Below are 19,912 nucleotides of genomic sequence, written 5' to 3' on the forward strand. Positions count from 1 at the left end.
TCCATCTTAATTTCTGAACTTAATCACATTGGCAGAGTTTGTCTCACCATATAAGGCAGCAGTCACAGGTTATAGGGATTGAGATATGTACACTTGGGACTGTTACTTAGCCTACTACAGGGTTATGTCACTACCATCTCTTCCTTTATAACTGCATGTTCTATACCAATAAGAAAGTGAAATAGGAAGAATAAAAGATGGTAAATATATAACTTTGGTTACCAACCAGTTATTTTTCATATCTCAGTCTATAATGTCTATTAGACAAACAGCAAAGATATGCTTAAAGTTGACAGAATGAAAGTAGTAGAGCTGGTGATATCCATCTCATTGTCATTTACCCAATTCAGTTTGCATTACTCTTTTCTGCCTGCACCAGTCAGCATAGAAGGGCAATGAGTCACTCCAAGGTCAGACAGAGTTACTACTCTCTTATTGTGATGGGCAAATCCACTATTAAGCTTCAGATTGAGAGAAATACTATTGAGTTGGCAAATGCTTATGATGTGTACGTGCAAAGAGTCATATGTAATCACAACTTTCCAGTCTGTCTGTGGCAAAGAGAAATAGAACACTGCTGTATTTTAATTTACTGCAAAGTCTCCTTCAAGAATGATCTTTCTACTCTGTGCAAATGTGCCAGATAGTACTAGAGACATCATTTGTAAGGCAATGTCTTTCTTTATTACACTGCTCATGGGATAAAGTACAGTTGCATCATGTTTGAATCAGTCTTTCACTGGCAGTACTTGGCAATGAGACATTTTGAAACCTATCTCTGTAAGCATCCTTTTGGATATTTCCACCTAAGCTTTCCTAGTTGTCACAAAAGTAAACACTGCAATATGGTTTGTGGGAAGAGCATAATTGCATCTATAATTAATTTTAACACTAGAAGGCACTTCTCTTGCCATGAGCTGCTTTCTCCAGGGTAAGTGTCTGATTCAGAGCAAAACACACATGGCTTGTGTCCTTTAAGGTTATAACATAATGGGTCTCTGTATGAAATACCAGCTATATACCCATTTATTTCCCCAGCTAAAGATAAGTTATTTGGAGACAGGGCCTCAGTATTCAACCTAAGCAGACTTTGAACTTACTACATAGGTCAGGTTGTCCTGGAACTTAGAATATTCATGTTTTGGCCTTTTAATTGCTGTTAATTATAGGTATATATCACTAGGCCTGGCTTTAGATCATTTTTTATGCTAACACACATCTTAGAAGTTGATGGCCTTGAAGTTGATCAATTCTCTATTAACAACCAATTGATCAATTCTTTATTGTACTCCAGTCTGAACTGAGTAGAGTTCAGGGTTATTACTGTGGTTTGAATGGGTTCTCCTAAGGTTCAGATGTTGGAACTGTAAGGAGTAAATTCCTTTTCTTTATAAAGTACCTAGTCCCAGGCATCCTGTTATAGTATAAAAAAGGGACCACAATCTTTATAGAAGCTGAATTCAACTAGGAGTCTTTGCAATAAAAGAGTGTTGATGTCCTGCTTTAATTACTATTAGACTTGAATTTTCTTGAATACATTCTACCAAGTTGCAAACTAAAACCAATCTTATTTGCTCTATTCTTGGCCTACGGTGCCATAATTTATCTTAAATTGTATTATCAGGAAATTTCATTGAAGCTAGAAACATACCATTTCATACTAACTAAGAATAATGTATTAAGTAAAACTTGTTTATAAATTTCTTACTTAAAACTTTACAGATAATTGAAATGAGAAGCTTAGTGCAAATTTTATAAGTATGTTCACCTCCATATTAACATTAATCATCACATATTAACTGAATAACCTCAGGCAGATGATTTATCCTCTTGAACCTCAGTATTGTTATCTGGCATATGGGACTAATGGCAGCACCTGCTTTACAGGACTGTTACAAGTATTGAGTAAATGCTCAATGTGAAGCACTTGGAACAGTTACAATTACAGAGGTAACATTAATTATTATGTTATTATTTCAATGACTTTTGTGCACATTTATTTGTTGTGGGATAATGTTCTTGTACACTGTAAAGATTTGTCACTAGAATTGGTTTAATAAAACACTGATTGTCCAGTAGCCAGGCAGAAAATATAGGCAGGATAAACAGACAAAAGGAATTCTGGGAAGAGGACGCCAGCCAGATGCAGAGGAAGCAAGAAGAGAATGCCGAACTGAGAAAAGGTACCAAGCTATGTGGCTAAACATAGATAAGACTTATGGGTTAATTTAAGTGTAAGAGCTAGTCAGTAATAAACCTGAGCTAATAGCTGAGCAGTTACAATTAATATAAGCTTCTGTGTGGCAATTTGGGAAGTGACTGCTGGGTATTTGGGAGTTGTTGGCAGAACAGAAATTTCCACCTACATTTATTAGATATATTTAAGATTTTATTCAAGAGATCACTCTAGAAGTAGTGTCGCTATATCAGAACAGACTTTTAGAAGATCTATAGAAAGCTATATTGCTTTTATAAATAATCAAACCAATTTATGTTCCTATTAGTAAGATAAAAAAGTTTTCCATTTTAGCCAGCCTATGGTTCATGATTATAATCCTAGCACTTGGGATACTGAAGCAGAATGACAAGTTTGAAGCCAGCCTGGGTTACGTAGTGAGTGCCTATTTTTAAAAAAGAAAAGAAAAAAATCTATAAAAAGAAAGCCAGCCATAGTGATCCTACCATTTGGGAAGTAGAAGCAGGTGATAAGACACTGGAAGTCATCTTCACTACATACTGAGTTTGAGGCTATTCTGAGTACACGAGACTGTCATTTTAAAAACTACCACTTCAGCAAGCCCTGTGTGTTAATCAGCTTTCTGTCATTGAGAAAATACCTGCCACAAATACTTATAAGGAAGAAACGTGCATTTTGGTGCATGATTTTAAAGATTTCTGCTCATGGTCAACTGTTTCTATTGCTTCTGGGCCTGTGGCAAGGTGGCCCAATATAGGGATCTATGGCAGAGCAAAACGTTCAATACATGATAGCTGGGAGGCAAAGACAACAGAGGAAGTGGGGCTTGAATCCAGAATTCTCCTAAAGGACATACACCCCAGTAAACTAACTTATTCAGTCTTCTAAAGGTTTCACCACTTCCCAAAGCTCTCAAGACATGAGCTATTAGGACCATATAAGGCACAAATAAGGTACCTGACATATATTAAGCTTCATATATATATATTTTACACACACACACATATATATATATAAATTTTTTTTTCTTCTTGGTTACTTACTTTTCTTGGTTACTTGCTTGGTAGGTATCAGTGGCATTGTTGTTTTTGGAGATGGAGTCTCACGTTAGCCTGGACTGGCCTTAAACTGGCTAAATAGCTTGAATTCTTGATCATCCTGATTCTGTCCCCTGAATGCTGGGATTGGAGTCATGCACCACCAAGCCTGGCTCCATAATGCTATTTTGATGAGTTTATGAGGTTATCCTTTAACAAAGCTTAGAATATATAGATACCCAGAAAAAAGTCAAAGAATTAATAAGAAACATGCCATTTTTGTTTATTTGTAGAATAAATAATTTATAAACTAAATATGAACTTAAGGAATAATTTTAAAAAATAATTTACTTATTTTTATTTCATGTGCATTTATGTTTTGCCTGTATGTATGTCTCTGTGAAGGTGTCAGATCCCCTGAAACTGGAGTTATAGGCAGTTGTGAGCTGCTATGTGAGTGCCGGGAATTGAACCTGGGTTCAATTAAGAGCCAGTGCTCTTAACTGCTGAGCCATCTCTCTAGCCCAAAGGAATAATTTATTTGTCTTAAAATTTGCACATTTATTAGATTTTAGTGTCCTACTATTAGTGTTTGCTAAATACTAATTTATTTTTCTTAATCTTTTGGTACAAGTTTTTTACTCTGCTTATCATTTGCTTGTTGTATTTGTTTTCCTTTTGACACATTGAGGTTTTCGTAATTTTTTTTTAAATTACTGACTATCTCCTATTGGCTAAATTTTAACAGTTTTAAGTTGAGTATCTTGCCCTGTCTTTTTTCTTTGACCCTTCTCAAATTATAGAAATCCACTGCCAATTGTTATGTTCTAATATTTACTTTTAGTGCTTCATCATTGTCTTTATTCTGTTGTGACTTTATATTCTGGTCTGTTTTCTTTGAGCTCTCTTCTGCCCATTTCTGTCCTGTTTTATTGTTCTTTGTATCTACTCTGACACCAAGGATACACCATTTAATTATTACTATATTGCTGCAGGCTGCAGGAAAATGTAATGGAACCCAGCTACTATCACAAAAGCTACTCGGAAAAGTCAAGGACTTTTCCAAAGGTCAAGTCATGACTTAAGAAGTCTTGGTGATATTTTAGCTTTTGTATATATATAGCTGGTTCCTACAAGGATTTTCTTGTGTGCTTCCAAGAACTCCTAACAGTGTATTTACTAACTTCTTACCTAACCACTTCTAGGAATGTAGATTGAGCACATAAATTCCCTTTTTGATATACTAACCAATATTAGCTCTCACCATATAATAATATGTGTAAAGTTTACAAGTGTTATTTTTTTTTATGTTTCAGTTATTTTGGTAGTCCTTCCATTCTTTATTAAAATTTTTCATTTATTTTACATATCAACCACAATTTCTCCTCCCTCCTCTCTTCCTGTTCCCTCCCCCCACCTCCCATCTATCCCCCGTGTTCACTCCTTCTCTGTTCAGAAAGGGTCAGGTGTAACAAAGCATGTCATATCTTGTTAAGACAGGACCAAGCTCCTCCTACTGCATCAAGGCTGGGAGAGGCATGCCTGCATGGGGAATAGGTTCCAAAAAGCTAGCTCATGTGCCAGGGACAGGTTCTGATCCCACTGCCCCACAAACAGACCAATATATACAACTGTCATTCACATGCAGAGGGCCTATGTCTGTCCCATGCAGACTCTCTAGCTCTTGGTCCAGGGTCCATGAGCTCCCATTAGCTCAGGTCAGCTGTCTCTGGGTTTCTCCACCATGATCTTGATCCCTCTTACTTATACAATCCCTCCTCCTTCTTGTCAACTGGACTCCTGGAGCTTAATGCTTGGCTGTGGATCTCTGCATCTGCTTCCATCAGTTACTAGATGAAGGTGCTCTGTTGACAATCAGGGTAATCACCAATTATAGGATTATAATTGATTATAGGAGATTATATAGGATTATAGGAGAAGGCCAGTTCAGGTACCCTCTCTACTATTGCTAGGAGTCTTAGCTGGGGTCATCATTATGGATTAGCCCTTCCATTCTTGATTCATCTCTAAATGGTCTGATTTGTTTTTTAAGTTATCAGTGCCCATGGTTCTTAATAAACTAGTTTGGAAGACAGGTTCAGCCTTTTTGTTTCAAACTGCTACTGTTAACATCTTTGATAAAAGTAGCTTAAGAAATTGGGTACATCTACAATACAACTCCTGCACCTAAGGCTCAGGGATCATTTCAGAAGAGGAGGCAGGGAAGGTTTTAAGAGCCAATACCTAAATATTCCAGTCTTAACTTTTTTTGTTGTTAGTTTTGTTCTTTGGGTCATACTATGTATTCCTGGCAGGCTTGGAACTTGCTGTGTAGACCAGGCTGGCCTCAAACTCACAGAGCCCCCTCTGCCTCTGCCTCTGCCTCTGCCTATGTTGAGGTTTTGACCTAGTAAATTGTTGGGAGAAGGCAGTAGGAAATCAGACTTACCATAGTAAGTTTGTTTGTATAAATCTATTTCAGCATGATTTCTGTCTCTAATGATAAGAGTGTTCTTCTCTTATAAAGAAGGACAGCACTTTTCTCTTCTGGCCAGCTTCAGGTTGAAAGGGAAGTGCAGGACGCCCTTCCTGTATCTGCTGTTTCCTCCAGTGCTTTCAGCTTAAAATAATCAAGATGTGAACATGGCATGTCCTGAACTCCTTCACAGGATGTGATTATCTTGTCTAACCTTTTTACGTTTGAGGGGGAGTCTGTCGAGGACCAACCCTGACCTTTTGAAGGGTTCTTGGGTGGAGGAGAGAGGAATGAGGAAATGATAGAAAGAAAGATAGTGACAAGGTGAAAGACAGAGACACAGGATAGCTTTGGGAGGTCCCTGGATCAATACCTAGCTGCCTTGAGACTTGATGAGACTTGATTCATAGGGCTTTTTAAACAATGCCAAGAGGAGAGGCAAAAGCCCTTGCAAGATCAAAGCATAATGTTCAGCCAAGTGTAGACCCTTCAGAATACTTGGTAACCACGCCCATGGTCAAATCATCCCATTATGCAGCCCTCCTGGGTAAAGCAAGCTCAGACTCTCTGACCTTGAGCAAGGCCTTAACAGAGAGCCTCTATGGGCTCCCACATGCATTTTACTTAGTCTTTTACTTTTTAATTTTATGCCATTATTTAAGTAACAGTTGTCTTGCTTTGTGATTTACTTCATCTACTACGTTTTTAAGGAGGTCCAACAGAGGAGGAAGAAGGAGAGGGAGAGGGAGAGAGAAAGAAAGAGGGAGAGGAAGAGGGAGAGAAGGGGTGCTAAGCTATTAAGTCACTTTAGGCAAGAGGTTTATTAACCTCATTCACACACACACACACACACACACACACACAAAAAAAAAAAAAAACAAACAAACAAACAAAAAAAAAACAAAACCACAGCTGTCACCATAAAGGAAATAAAAGATCATTTATTCTGGAGCCATTTTGAGTGGCCATGGCCTGATAACACAGATAAAGGTTACCCCAAATTTTAAGTTGAGGAGGAGTGTCAGGAGACAAAGCCCAAAAGTTAATAAATCAAAATATTTCAAAGACGAAGAAAGCCAAGACAAACAAACAAACAAAAAACAAGAAAACAAACAGCCTTTAAAGTTCCAATTTTTAGCAAAATCCAAAATGCCTTTAGAGATCTGAAAGCAAGCAAGCAAGCCAAACCAAACTAAGTTTCTAAACCAAGCTGCTTTCAAAGCAAACAAATGAACTAGATACCTTAAACCAAGAACTTTGAAAGTAAACTAAAAAGGTTTATGTTCTATTGGGATCTTTAATTTACTAGCTCAGAATAAACAAGTGGACTGTTGACCAAAGCAGGAGAGGCCCATGAGCCGCAGAAAGCACTCACTAACAACCCACCTGAGGAAATAACACCAAGGAGCCCAGACTCAACGGTTCCAGGCAGGGAACTGGCTTTCACTCAGGTCCTTCCTCTGGTAAAAAAATGGATCATTTTCAGAGTCCCACATTTTGGCATCAAAAACTTTTGAAGTACTAAACAGCTCTCATCTTAAAGGGAATAAGAGATAGTTTATTCTGGAGCCATTGTGAATGACTGTGGCCTGGGAACATAGACTTGGGTTATCCCAAATTCCATGTTCCAACATGGAAGTGGTTTTATGAAGTTTTATAGTTTTGCAGACCAAAGAAAGTCATAAATCAAGACATATTTAAAATATGTTGGTGGGGACATTAGAGAGGTAGTTATGGCAAGATGGAGGAAGCTTTTCTGTAGTCCTCAAATGCTGTCTGGTGACATTCTTAGCTTTTGGGACGGTCTGCTAAGTTAATAGATTTCAAAAGGTTTTTTCCTTTTTAAAAAAAATCTATTAGTCATAGGATGTTAGTTCTACCACTCTACAGGTGGATAAGGAATGACTACTGATGGTCTTAAAGGTAGCCCAAGATAAGGTAGTTAGCCTCTGGACCAGCAACATTCCAAACTCTCAACATCAGGGCAGTTTTAACCAGCCAGTCTTTGCAGACACAGCTTCTTTCCGGGAATTCTTCACAACACCAACATCATGGCAGAAGTCTGAAGTTAAGCCTCAATGCCTCACCAACACCATCCCACTCCCCAAAAGGCAAAATTTTTGTTGTTGTTGTTTTTATTTTTATTTATTTATATTTTTTTAGGGTTACTTAGGAGGATGGGCAGGGAGGTGCTACACCACCAGGGAATAAGTAAAGGTTCCTTTGCATTACCAAGTTAGATTGAAAGACTATTTGCCCTGAGGTTTGGGCTGGGAGACAAGTGCTTGGAAAGTCCAGAGTATACTTTTAGAAAAATGTTCAGATGAAGAATTTCACAGAAGAGTTGGCCTGGTTAATATGTGTCTTGTCTCATTTGTAGGACTAATTAATATTGACCTGTGAGGTGTGATAATAATTGGCTGCCTCTGACCCCTGGGCTGTATGAGGGCAAAGTGAGTTCTTGTCAGCTCCCTGTGTTTAGGGCCTAAGTAGCTGGAAGTTGTGCTTCTCTGCCTATGTAATACTCTTGTTTCCAATGATTCAGTGTATAAATTATTTAAAATATTCCTTGAAAAACATAAAGGTCTTATAGTCAAATACATTTAGGAAATGGTGCATATTATATTTTGCTCTAACAGAGTGTTAATTGTTGCTTGAGGGCTTCTCTCCAGGTTCCACCAAGCCCCGTAGTCCCACAATCCACATATAAAATAGTCACTCAGACACTTATATTACTTCTAAACTGTATGGCCATAGCAGGCTTCTTGATAACTGTTCTTATATCTTAAATTAACCCATTTTTATAAATCTATACCTTGTCATGTTGCTTGTGGCTTACCGGTGTCTTTACATGCTGCTTGTCCTGGCTCCAGGCAGTCTCCCTTTCCTTCCTCCTTCCTCAATTCTCCTCTCTCCTTGTCCCGCATATACTTCCTGCCTGGTCACTGGCCAATCAGTGCTTTATTTATATAGAGCGATATCCACAGCACTTCCCCTTTTTTTTCTTTTTCAAAAAGGAAGGTTTTAACTTCAACATAGTAAAATTACATATAACAAAACAATTATCAAGTAAGAATTACAGATAGAATATTAAAGAAGATATCTATCTTATATTTGTGTTTAAGGTTGTATATTTAACTTATCTTTTATTATAACTAAGGAAAATTGTAAGTATCTAGTCTTTAACCACATCAAAGACCTCAGAAGGATATAATACTACCTGAGAAATGGGAGAAGGATGCAAGCAACTTTCGGGAGTCTTGCAGGGTAGACAGAGACAGCTGACAGCCTGGACAGTCAAAGTTCTCTTGTAAAGTTGGGGCATCAGTCTTCAGCCCAAGGGCTAGAGTCTCTCATTCACTTTTTTCTGTGTCCTGTAGAATGTCTTGTAGTTTCCTTTGCAAATCAGGAACCTGAAGGACCATTTTGTCAAGCAAAGTTCAGTGGTTACCTTCCTATGGGTCCTGCATGTCTAGTTGATCAAGCAGTCCAGGCAAGAACAGTTTCTTGCCCAAATGGCTATTTTTGTCAAGGTGAAGATAAACTCCATATGGAGTATCTTCGATGTCCATACTCCTCTGAAGTAAATCGGTGCTGTCAGGAGCAGACATGTCTCACTGTCCAGAAAGTCTAAATTTTTAAAACATTTAAAATGCCATATTCTGTATGTCTTTGAAGTGTTTGAAGACTACCTATCTATCTGAAATATATCTAAGTATACCTAGAAGATTTAACTAATATGGCTACAAATATGGTTATCATAGATGACTAATTATTAATCTATTTTTTAATTATCCATTACAATTTTAAATGAGTTGCATAAACATAATGCCTCACACAAGAATAGAAATATATATACAGTATAACAAAATTAAGTTTAAATTTGTATCAGTAAACTAAAATCTATGGCAATGTAAAACATTTTAAACAAGTTGTTACTCTTTAAAAGTAGGTTCATTAATCTACCCTTTCATCCTATCATATCTAAACTATCCCCCTTTTTTTTTTTAGAAAGAGATTATATTTATAATCAACCTGTTTTAAATAAAAATATTGGTTTTTCTCTGTCTCACACCAGAGGGCTCTTCTGATTTGGGACACAAGAATCTCTTAACCATTTTTTTTAAAAACAATATGTCTGGGTTTAGAGGGGGAGTGAGCCAATTCCATCTCCAAAGCCAGCTTAGTATATTTGGGAATTTGGGCATAGCATCTCTTACTACTTCCTGCTGGAGGGGGGCGCTGTATCTTATGGGGACACAAAGAAAATTTTAGGATTATGGAGTAGTCAATGAGGGTGTATCATCTGAGCCAGTTGCCTGAAACTGTTCCGGATGTTGGATCATCTGGGCCATGGTGTCATTGGAGACCTTTTAGGGGGTCTTGGCTGCTCAAATCTGATGTATCTTAATCTGGAACAAATCCATAGCCTCTGGCTTTCTGTGGAAACAAAAGCAGAACCTCTTTTCCAAAGTAACATATCCTATATCTAAATTTTGAAGTCAAGGTACCTTTAAAATTTACATTTTGGCATAACTGAACAGCTTTTACAATCAAATGGTTTTCTTCAGTTACGAATATCAAAGACAACATAATCCAGATTCTCTGTATGATAACCATCTTTACATGGCTTATTACCTTTACTGTTTTTTTAAAGACTTTATTTTTAAAAACTATTTGTTTATAACAGTATATGTTTCTTTTTTTTTTAAGCCTGTGTACATTTTTACATGCATTATAAACTATTCCTTCTGAATCAGTCTTATTGTGAACCTATTGCTTTAAACTGCAGCCTTCTAAGCCTGAAACTGGTGCTGTGGCTGCTGGCTCCACCCACTTTAACTTCCCAACATGGCGGTGGTATATTTTCCACCAGCTCTGGGAGTTATCAAGTCTCAGAAATAGTGGGTCTATGCTTTTATCAAAGTAGCATGTAGCCCAGAAACCTCTCTGTCTCTCTCTCTCTCTTTTTTTTAATACTAGTAAAGAATAAATCTACCACACAGCGTAATGCGCCGCTGGCAGACGCCTCATTACTGAAATACTGCCAGTCAAATGCACACGCCAGGAACCCGCCAGTAGTTCAAACCCACATTTTGTGGTGTTTAGCTGCCCATATGAAACATGAAGCAGGAACCTGGTTTTGTCTCTGTTTAGAATTGGTTATTAAATATTATCAGGTTTAAGGTGGAAACTCGAGCCGTTGGGCACCATTTGTTGCTTGGGGACTTTCTCCAGGTTCCACCAAGCCCTGCAGTCCCACAATCCACATATAAAATAATCACTCAGACGCTTATATTACTTATAAACTGTATGGCTGTGGCAGGCTTCTTGATAACTGTTCTTATATCTTAAATTAACCCATTTCTATAAATCTTTACCATGCCACGTCACTTGTGGCTTACTGGTGTCTTTACATGCTGCTTGTCCTGGCTCCAGGCAGTCTCCCTTTCCTTCCTCCTTCCTCAATTCTCCTCTCTCCTTGTCCCGCATATACTTCCTGCCTGGTCACTGGCGAATCAGTGCTTTATTTATATAGAGCGATATCCACAGCAGTTAATATACACAAGCTCAATGTATATTGGCATTTTAAATGTTCTGAGAGGTCTAGAAGAAAAAATGGGTAGTTTTAATATAACATTTCCTAACTCTCTTTTTATTTGAGGACTCCTGTTTATCTCCCAAGCTATGAACACAAAGATGTGTTTCTCCCTCACTCATTACCTGTATTCATACTTAAGAGTGATAAGTCATATCAGTCATAAATTAGCATGGTTAAGTAGTTAGTGCATTTTTTCTACAGAGATGGAAAGGGAGTACAGTATAAATATACATGGAGTAGAGGTTACCAATAAGGGTTTTTAAACAATGGAGAATTTTATGTAGGGCCTGCTTGTGGTTATCCATAGGTTATAAAATTAAAGTAATAGACTGCTGTGGGATGTTCTGTATGTCCTGTGGGAGCCTGTTCTCGGGTTCCTTGTGGCTTTACCCAGCAGGTCCACATAGAGGATGATTAGGACCACAAGCCTGAGTGCAGGTGTCTGAGATGGTCTGCACTTGGCTGTGCTGTGGGATGGTCTGTATGTCAAGTTGCTCTGATTGGTCAATAAATAAAACACTGATTGGCCCGTGGCTAGGCAGGAAGTATAGGCAGGACTAACAGAGAGGAGAAATAAAAGAACAAGAAGGCAGAAGGAGTCACTGCCAGCCGCCACCCTGACAAGCAGCATGAAAAGATGCCGGTAAGCCACGAGCCGTGTGGCAGGGTATAGATTTGTGGAAATGGATTAATTTAAGCTATAAGAACAGTTAGCAAGAAGCCTGCCACGGCCATGCAGTTTGTAAGCAATATAAGTCTCTGTGTTTACTTGGTTGGGTCTGAGCAGCTGTGGGACTGGAGGGTGACAAAGATTTGTCCTGACTGTGGGCAAGGCAGGAAAACTCCAGCTACAATAGGTCCTCTGCTTATTGTGATGATCTGCCTAACCCTATCCCTGCCAAATAACCACTATTGACAAATTTGGAGAGAATTTTCACAAATATATTTATAACATAAAAGTGATGTTTGTTTGTGTGTGCATGTACACATATATGCATTTCTTTAATTTTATTCATTTTTATTGTTTTTTTTTTGAGAGAGAGTCTTATATAACCCAAGCCATCCATGAACCCCCAATCCTCTTTCCTCTACATTCCAAGTTCGGAAAATCCAGATGTGCACTACAATACGAAGTCACCCTTATTTATTTAAATAGAGATCTTTACTTTAAAAATAATTATTTTTGCTGGGTGGCAGTGGCACATGTCTTTAATCTCAGCACTCTGGAGGCAAAGCCAGGCAGATCACTGTGAGTTCAAGGCCAGCCTGGTCTACAGAGAGAGATCCAGGACAGGCACCAAAACTACACAGAGAAACCCTGTCTCGAAAAACCAAATATAATATATATATATATTTATGTGTGTATTTTCTCTATATGTATGTTAGTGCACTGAATGCATGTCTGGTGCCTGTGGAAGTGGAACAAGGCGTAGAATATGCTGAACTGGAGTTACAGATGGTTGTAAGCTGCCATGTGGCCCTGGGAATCCAATCCAGGTCCTCTACAAGAACAGCAAGTGCTCTTAGCCACTGAGCCATCTCTCTAGCCCACTCCCTTACTTTTAACACTTATGAGATCCTACTGTGCATACTAGTCTACAGCTTATTTTTATATTTAATAATATATTGTAGCTATATTTCCATTTTAACACATTAAAGTTCCCTCTGATTGTATTTCTCATTTTAAATAATTTTATAATTCAAGAGTAAAATAATTTATTTCAGTGTGACTCCAAATAGCAAAAATTTAGTCTATTTCCCATTCTTTGTGTGAATAAACATGAATTTGCTTTGCTTTTTATTTATTAATTTGAAAATATGTTTAAGGATGATTTTTAAATGTCAAATTGCTTGTGCTTAGGGTCAGGTATTTGTGCTTAGAAATTTTGCTAGATATAATTACATTGTCATCTAAAAAGGCAGTACCAATTTAATTCCAGAAAATCTTTTCTGTTATTTAACAAGTATTTTTTCCCTACGTTTTCTAAAATCTAGAATAAGGAAGTTTTATACTGATTGTTTATATTGTTGTTTCAGAACAATGAGATGGTGGAGCTACAGAGAATACGAATGAAAGATGAAATCCGAGAATATAAATTCCGGGAGACCAGACTCCTTCAGGACTATACGGAACTGGAAGAAGAAAATATTACATTACAGAAACTAGTGTCCACATTAAAACAGAACCAGGTGAGGCTTAAGAAGATTTTCTTACAAAGTTATAACACAGATGGGTCTACATTTTCTAATAAATGAGGTTCACTCTTTCCTTTCTTTTTTTTCAAAATACTTAGTTTTACTATTTTATGCGTGTGTATGAGCACAAACGGGTACAGGTGCTTGTTGGGGCTACAGGCTTTGACTCTCCCTGGAGCCTGGGTTAGGGGTACTTGTGAGACACCCAACATGGGTGCTGACAATTGAGATCAGCGTGTGCTCTTTAACTGCTGAGCCATCTCGTCAGCCCTATACTTTATTTCTTAAGAACGAACTTGTCAGATCTTTTTATATTCCTTTAATTTGTTTGCTGGAATTGCTCAATCTTCCTATGTCAGCTAAAATTTATAAGAAAGAAATGTAAGTAATATAGTTTACAATGCAGTTTTATTAAGTAAGAAGAATGCTAATTTGTTTTAGTAGTAAGTCAGATGTATTCTAATAAATTTAACTTATCAACTTCTTGTTGTTATTGGGTGTACTAACTTGTTTTATATAGCATCCTTAAGATCTTTCTGTAGAATGAATCTTAAAAGGTCTTATTAATAAAAACAAACCCAGAGTCAGGTATTGAGGTAAATGCTGGAAGATCAGAGAAGCAGAACAAGCCACAGCTAACCTCACCTCGCCACTTCCTCAGCCGATCCTGTTTCCTCAGACTGGAAGCCTCTGAGTCCTCACCCGAATGGATCTCAGCTGAACTGATGCTCAAAAGTCTAAAAGCTTAAAAAGCCTCTAGTTTATGGTTTTCAAACCTTATATACCTTTCTTCTTCCTGCCATCACTTCCTGGGATTAAAGGCGTGTGTCACCATGCCTGGCTGTTTCCAGTGTGGCCTTGAACTCACAGAGATCCAGACGGATCTCTGCCTCCAGAATGCTAGGATTAAAGGCGTATGCTGCCACTGCCTAAACCTATGTTTAATATTGTGGCTGTTCTGTTCTCTGACCCCCAGATAAGTTTATTGGGGAACACAATATATCAACCACATCTTCCTATAAAAACTTGTCTGCCTTCCTCCCCTTCCCCTTCCCTTCCCCCTTCCCTTCTCTTTTCCCTTCCCTTCTCTTCCCTTCCCTTCCCTTCCCTTCCCTTCCCTTCCCTTCCCTTCCCTTCCCTTCCCTTCCCTTCCCTCCTGTCCTCCTCCCTTCCCTTTCCTCTCCTCCCCTCTGTCCCCTCCCCTTTTCCCTTCCCTTCTCTGTCCCCTTCCCTTCCCTCTTTCCTTCCCTCCCTCCCCTCCCCTTCCTTTTTCTCCTCTCTGCCCCTTTCCTCTTTCTCCCTTCTCTTTTATCTTTCTTCTCCTCCCTTTCCTTCCTTTCTTTTTCTTTGTTTTCTTCCCCTTTCTTTCATCTCTAGTCCTCCTGTCTGTCTCTTCCTTTCATTTTAAATACTTGATTTCTTTTTTAGCTATAACCTTATCATAAAAGTCCATTGTAATTTATGTTTTCTTCCTGTAACAAGGCTTGGATGGTGTCTTAGTTCATTTTTGTTACTGTTATAAAACACCCTGGCAAAAAAAAACTTTGGGAGAAGGGATCTATTTTGGTTTACAGTTGCTGGGGAGATATTCCGTCATGGTGGGGAATGCAGGTAGCAAGCAGGAAAGGCATGGCAACAGGAACAAGAAGTTGGATGGTCATATTACATGGGAAACAGAGAAGTGATCAGGTAGTGGACCTGGGCTATAAGTCCTCAAGGCCTACCTTCAGTTACCAACTTCCACCAGCAAGACTCTACTTCCTAAAATTTCCACCACCTTCCCAAACAGCACCACTAGGTGGGAGTCATGTATTCAAATATATGAGCCTACAGGGGACATTTCACATTCAAACCACAACATTCTGCTTCTAGCCTCTCTAGGATCATGGGCATTTCTTGGTGCAAAATGTATTTAGTCTAACTAAATCCTATAGCTTCATGTCTGCCATCTGGGGCTTGTGATGAAAGTCGCTGGGCCCCATTCCTCCAGATCTGCCCTCTGCAGTACATATAGCCTTTGTCTTAGGTAGGCTTCATACCACACCTACAGCTTTCCTTGGCAGATGTCTCATGATTCTGGTATCTCTAATATTTTGTGTCTCCACTACAACTTAGGATTCACTTTCACAGCTTCACACAATGGATTCCCAGGGCCTACTTTCAGGAACTTTATCCATGCCACATGCTGCCTGTTCTCAAAAGTCTTTGAAACTATGGAAGAAGACTTCATGATCCTTTCTTATCTCTCATGCCTGCAAAACCAGTCACTAGTAAGTTCTGCTGCCACTTGAGTTGGAGCCTGGTTTGCTCATATCACAGTTATCAGATTCTATGTTCTCAACCTAGGTAAATATTTCCCTAGGTAATTGCTTACCAGGAACTGGAAATCACATGGACATCAGAGCTTAGGCTTTCTTCTTTTGAAAGAGACATATTTTTAATACCCTTCTACACCAATTATTACTCTCTATTACCAAAGACCTACATAAAAATAGTAATAACCATTAAACATGTAGAATTGTGTCCTGCCTAGATATTCACAAACAAAGCACATCAGTTCATTATATTTTAATTCATCTAAAATATCACATGAATGACATCCTGCATAGATTCTTTGTTTCCCTCTGAACTATCATGCACCAGCCCACCATTATCTGCATTTCTCTCTTTATTTGACTTTCCAAAATCCTACCAGAACAACCCATCAAACTTTGTTTTTCACTATTCCAGCTTTTTTAGCCCAAAGTCCCAAATTCTTCCACATTCTCCCACAAACCAGTTCCTAATGCTTAAGAACCTCATGGTCAGGTTTATCACAACAATGATTTTACTTTTTGGTACCAGTTTCTGTCTTAGCTACTTTCTTATTGCTGTGATTAAAATACTATGAAAAAAGCAACTTACTGGAGAAAAGTTTCATTTTGTCTTTTGGTGCTTGGAGGTAACAGTCCCTCATGATAGGAAAGGCATGGTTGCAGATAGAAAAGGTATAGAGGCAAGAACATGAATCTGGCCAGGTTATAAAGCCTTAAGGTCTCTCCCTAGTAACTGACTTTTTCCAGTGAGACCCCATCTCCCAAAGGTTCCATAACCTTTCCAAACAGCACCACCAGCTGGTGACTAAGTGTTCAAACTCATAAATATTTCACATTCAAACCACAATAGATGGTTTTGTTTTCCTAACTGGTTTGCATTCTGAGTTTTTACAATTATTGCTAGTTGTATTCTTGAGTCTGTAATTCACTTATAAATCAATTATTTGTGCCAGTAATTCAGCAAAGGTGAACTAAAAGTTCAAATTCTTTCAGAAGGACTTGCTCAAAAACAAGGTCTAGGTCTATTCTAGTTTAAATCTGTTATAATCACTCAGTCAGGTCCATCAACCATGTACCAAACTGTAGGGTGGTGAACATTCTTTAAATAATTAATACTCTCCTCATCCCCATATGTAACTAATACTCTTAGAAACAGCTTTTATTCATGAATCGTCCCTAGTGTGTTCTAGTGACCTTCTATAACACTGAATGCTGTTGTTCCTTTTCCATTTTATTTACAATTTTCAACTGTACAAGTCTGATCCTACTAGAGATTACATTTTTCACTTTCTTTACAGCAAAATGTTATATGTATATGAGGAAAAACAATGTAGGCAACTTTGAGGGGTCCTTAAAGGGAGAGGATATATCCTTTCCTTCATTCCACTGGGGACACAATCAAGATGGCAAAGCCCTCCTGGATTGTGTGGACTGTAGTAGGAGGTCATGGAGCTGAGATTCCAAGCTTGCCTCGGCTATCCCATTCTGTTACACAGGGTAAAGTCCTTCTATCTTAACTAAGGCATTTTCAATTAGGTCTTGTTTATTTCAGCCAAATCTACATCCGAATTAAACTGGTACCTCAACATTTTTACAATCAAAAAAATGCATTAAGGTTATGAAAAGGGTAGAGAAGTAAAATATATATGAAAGCAATAATGGTCTATGATCCCTGATTCAGTTTAAACAATAAAAAAACAAATAAATGTAAAACTAAATGTACAGTTTATATTCGTATCTAGTAAGAATGTTTAGTACTTGTTCTAGTTTTTTTTCAAAGTAGTTATTTATTAAGCAAATGCTTATCGAAGAGCAGAATTTGGTTTTAAACATTGTGGAGGAGCATTGATATACTAAGGGATATCTAGGAGAATAAAAAGGTACTTAATTTTTTTTTTTTTTATTGAGACAGGTGCTCAATATATAACCCTGACTGGCCTGGAAACTTACTATGTAGTCCATGCTGGCATCAAACTCACAGATATCTACTTGTACCTGCCTCACACCATGTGTGCCCCAGATAACATGTTTTTAAAAGGTGGCACATGGTTAGTACCATGGCAGAATCTCCAGGAAGGCATACCAGCTCAGAGACACTGTCATCTATAGTTCCTATGACCAAAGGTTTTTTGAGCAGACTCCCTATTATAATTCAAAAGAATATTACATCACTAACAGTATAGATACTCATTATTTGGGGTTAATTTTTTGGCATTTTATATCTTATTCTCAATGATGTTTTATTGAAATTTTGGTCTTATTGTGATCTTTTAAACAAAAGTTTGTATGAATATTAAAACTGTTTTTTTTTTAATGAAATAAAAAATTTGGTAGTAAAAAATTTTTTCTTGGGTGTTACATATTCAAAAATTTGAAAAAATGTTACCAAAATAATTTATTGTTGCTTATTAGAAAAACAATAGATCCTAATAAATAATGTATCTTTTTGTCCACTAGATCCTAAAAAATGTCCTAGTGTAGTAGATACCTTTTCATTTCTGCTAGATGTTAAATTATATATTTTTATTTTTTTAAAATATAGATAGTTGTATATATAGATATGTGTATGAGTGTATGTGTTCATATCTGTGTAACTTTTGTATACCATAAGAATATAGTATGTACTTTTCATTATTTATTTTGTAGACTGTTTATACTTAAATGATTAAGTTCATTAGAATGTTTAATGGAAATTTTTGTAAGGCCCAAATTTTAGTTTTATGAATCTTCTTTAACTTAATTTAGGTTGAATATGAAGGCTTAAAGCATGAAATTAAGCGATTTGAAGAAGAAACAGTGCTACTGAACAGCCAGCTGGAAGATGCCATTCGACTGAAAGAGATTGCAGAGCATCAGTTGGAAGAAGCCCTTGAGACACTAAAAAATGAAAGAGAACAAAAAAACAACCTGAGGAAGGAGCTGTCCCAGTACATCAACCTTAGTGATAACCACATCAGCATCTCAGTAGATGGGCTCAAGTTTGCTGAGGATGGGAGTGAGCCAAACAATGATGACAAGATGAATGGGCATATCCATGGGCCTCTTGGGAAACTGAATGGAGACTATCGTACTCCCACATCAAGGAAAGGAGAATCCCTACACCCCGTGTCTGATTTATTCAGTGAACTGAACATTTCAGAAATTCAGAAACTGAAGCAGCAGCTCATGCAGGTAAGAGCTTCATTTAAATCTACAAGAATGAATTCCATGTTGATGGTATGCAGTGTGCTATAGGACTTCTGGTTCTCAGATTTTTCTTCCTAATTAATTTTTTCACATATTGATTCTTCAGCTAGGAAATTTAGAAGTGTGATATTTTAGAAAGACATGACAGAAGGAATGTTGAAAAGAAGTTTCTCATTTGCATCACTTGGGAAATGAATTGGGAATAGCTCAGTAGTAGAGAACTTGCAAGTACTGGGTCCTGAATTCAATCTGCAGCATCATAAGAAAGGAGATTTTTCAACTTACTAAGTAGATTGCAGTGTGGTCTATGAAAAGAAAAATTATTCATATATTTCTGAATGATAAAAGAATTCAAAATATTATATACAAGTAAAATGACAGAAAATACAGCTTTTAGGTTAATGATTGCATTCCCTAGGAACATTCTTAGCTTTAAAGACACAAAGGACTTCCTAAATAGAAAGTAGCCAAGATTCCATGTTTATAAATACAAAACAAATGTAAATATGAAAACAAAGTGTTCCAACATAAATGAGTCCTTAAAATTTTAATATCTTCCCAGCAAAAGTCCTGTGAAGAGTCTGTGTCTTCAACATCTAACCATGCTGTGGTTTTCTTAATTTAAAACTTAGACTTCCCAATACACCTTAATCAAATGCCAATGGAAATGCTGTCTGCTTAATGGCAGCATCACCTTTGCCTCAAGGGTTATTCACACTATATATTTGGCTCAAGTAGATTTACAGAGCCAGGAATCTGGTTTAATAAACTTATTAGGTGATTCAATTTGAGGCTTGATCTTCAATCTCAGTCTCATCCCCCCATGGTTCTTTGTGTATAACTAGTAATTAAGAATTGCTAACACTCTGGAAATGACTTATTTTTATAGAAAACATAATTCTG

The 19,912-nt window shown here is 37.5% G+C and overlaps 1 protein-coding gene across 7 annotated transcripts in view; it reads left to right on the forward strand.

Annotated features, from left to right (window-relative positions):
* The window catches only part of Bicd1 (BICD cargo adaptor 1), a 195,824-nt gene that overhangs the window by 112,650 nt on the left and 63,262 nt on the right, over positions 1-19,912 (forward strand). For 6 of the 7 annotated variants that reach the window (XR_013050257.1, XM_006995906.4, XM_042274397.2 and 3 more), the window contains exons 3-4: positions 13,350-13,502; positions 18,569-18,994. Coding sequence is in view for 6 of the 7 variants with exons in the window: in XM_006995906.4 (XP_006995968.1) it covers positions 13,350-13,502; positions 18,569-18,994 (579 nt within the window). In the remaining variant the exon portion in view is untranslated. Of the gene's footprint in view, positions 1-1,724; positions 1,951-13,349; positions 13,503-18,568; positions 18,995-19,912 lie in introns of those variants that run through there. The other variant, XM_076568386.1, reaches the window with a different exon arrangement.

The sequence above is a fragment of the Peromyscus maniculatus genome, chromosome 3 (assembly GCF_049852395.1).
Source record: "Peromyscus maniculatus bairdii isolate BWxNUB_F1_BW_parent chromosome 3, HU_Pman_BW_mat_3.1, whole genome shotgun sequence".
Taxonomy (NCBI): Eukaryota; Metazoa; Chordata; class Mammalia; order Rodentia; family Cricetidae; genus Peromyscus; species Peromyscus maniculatus.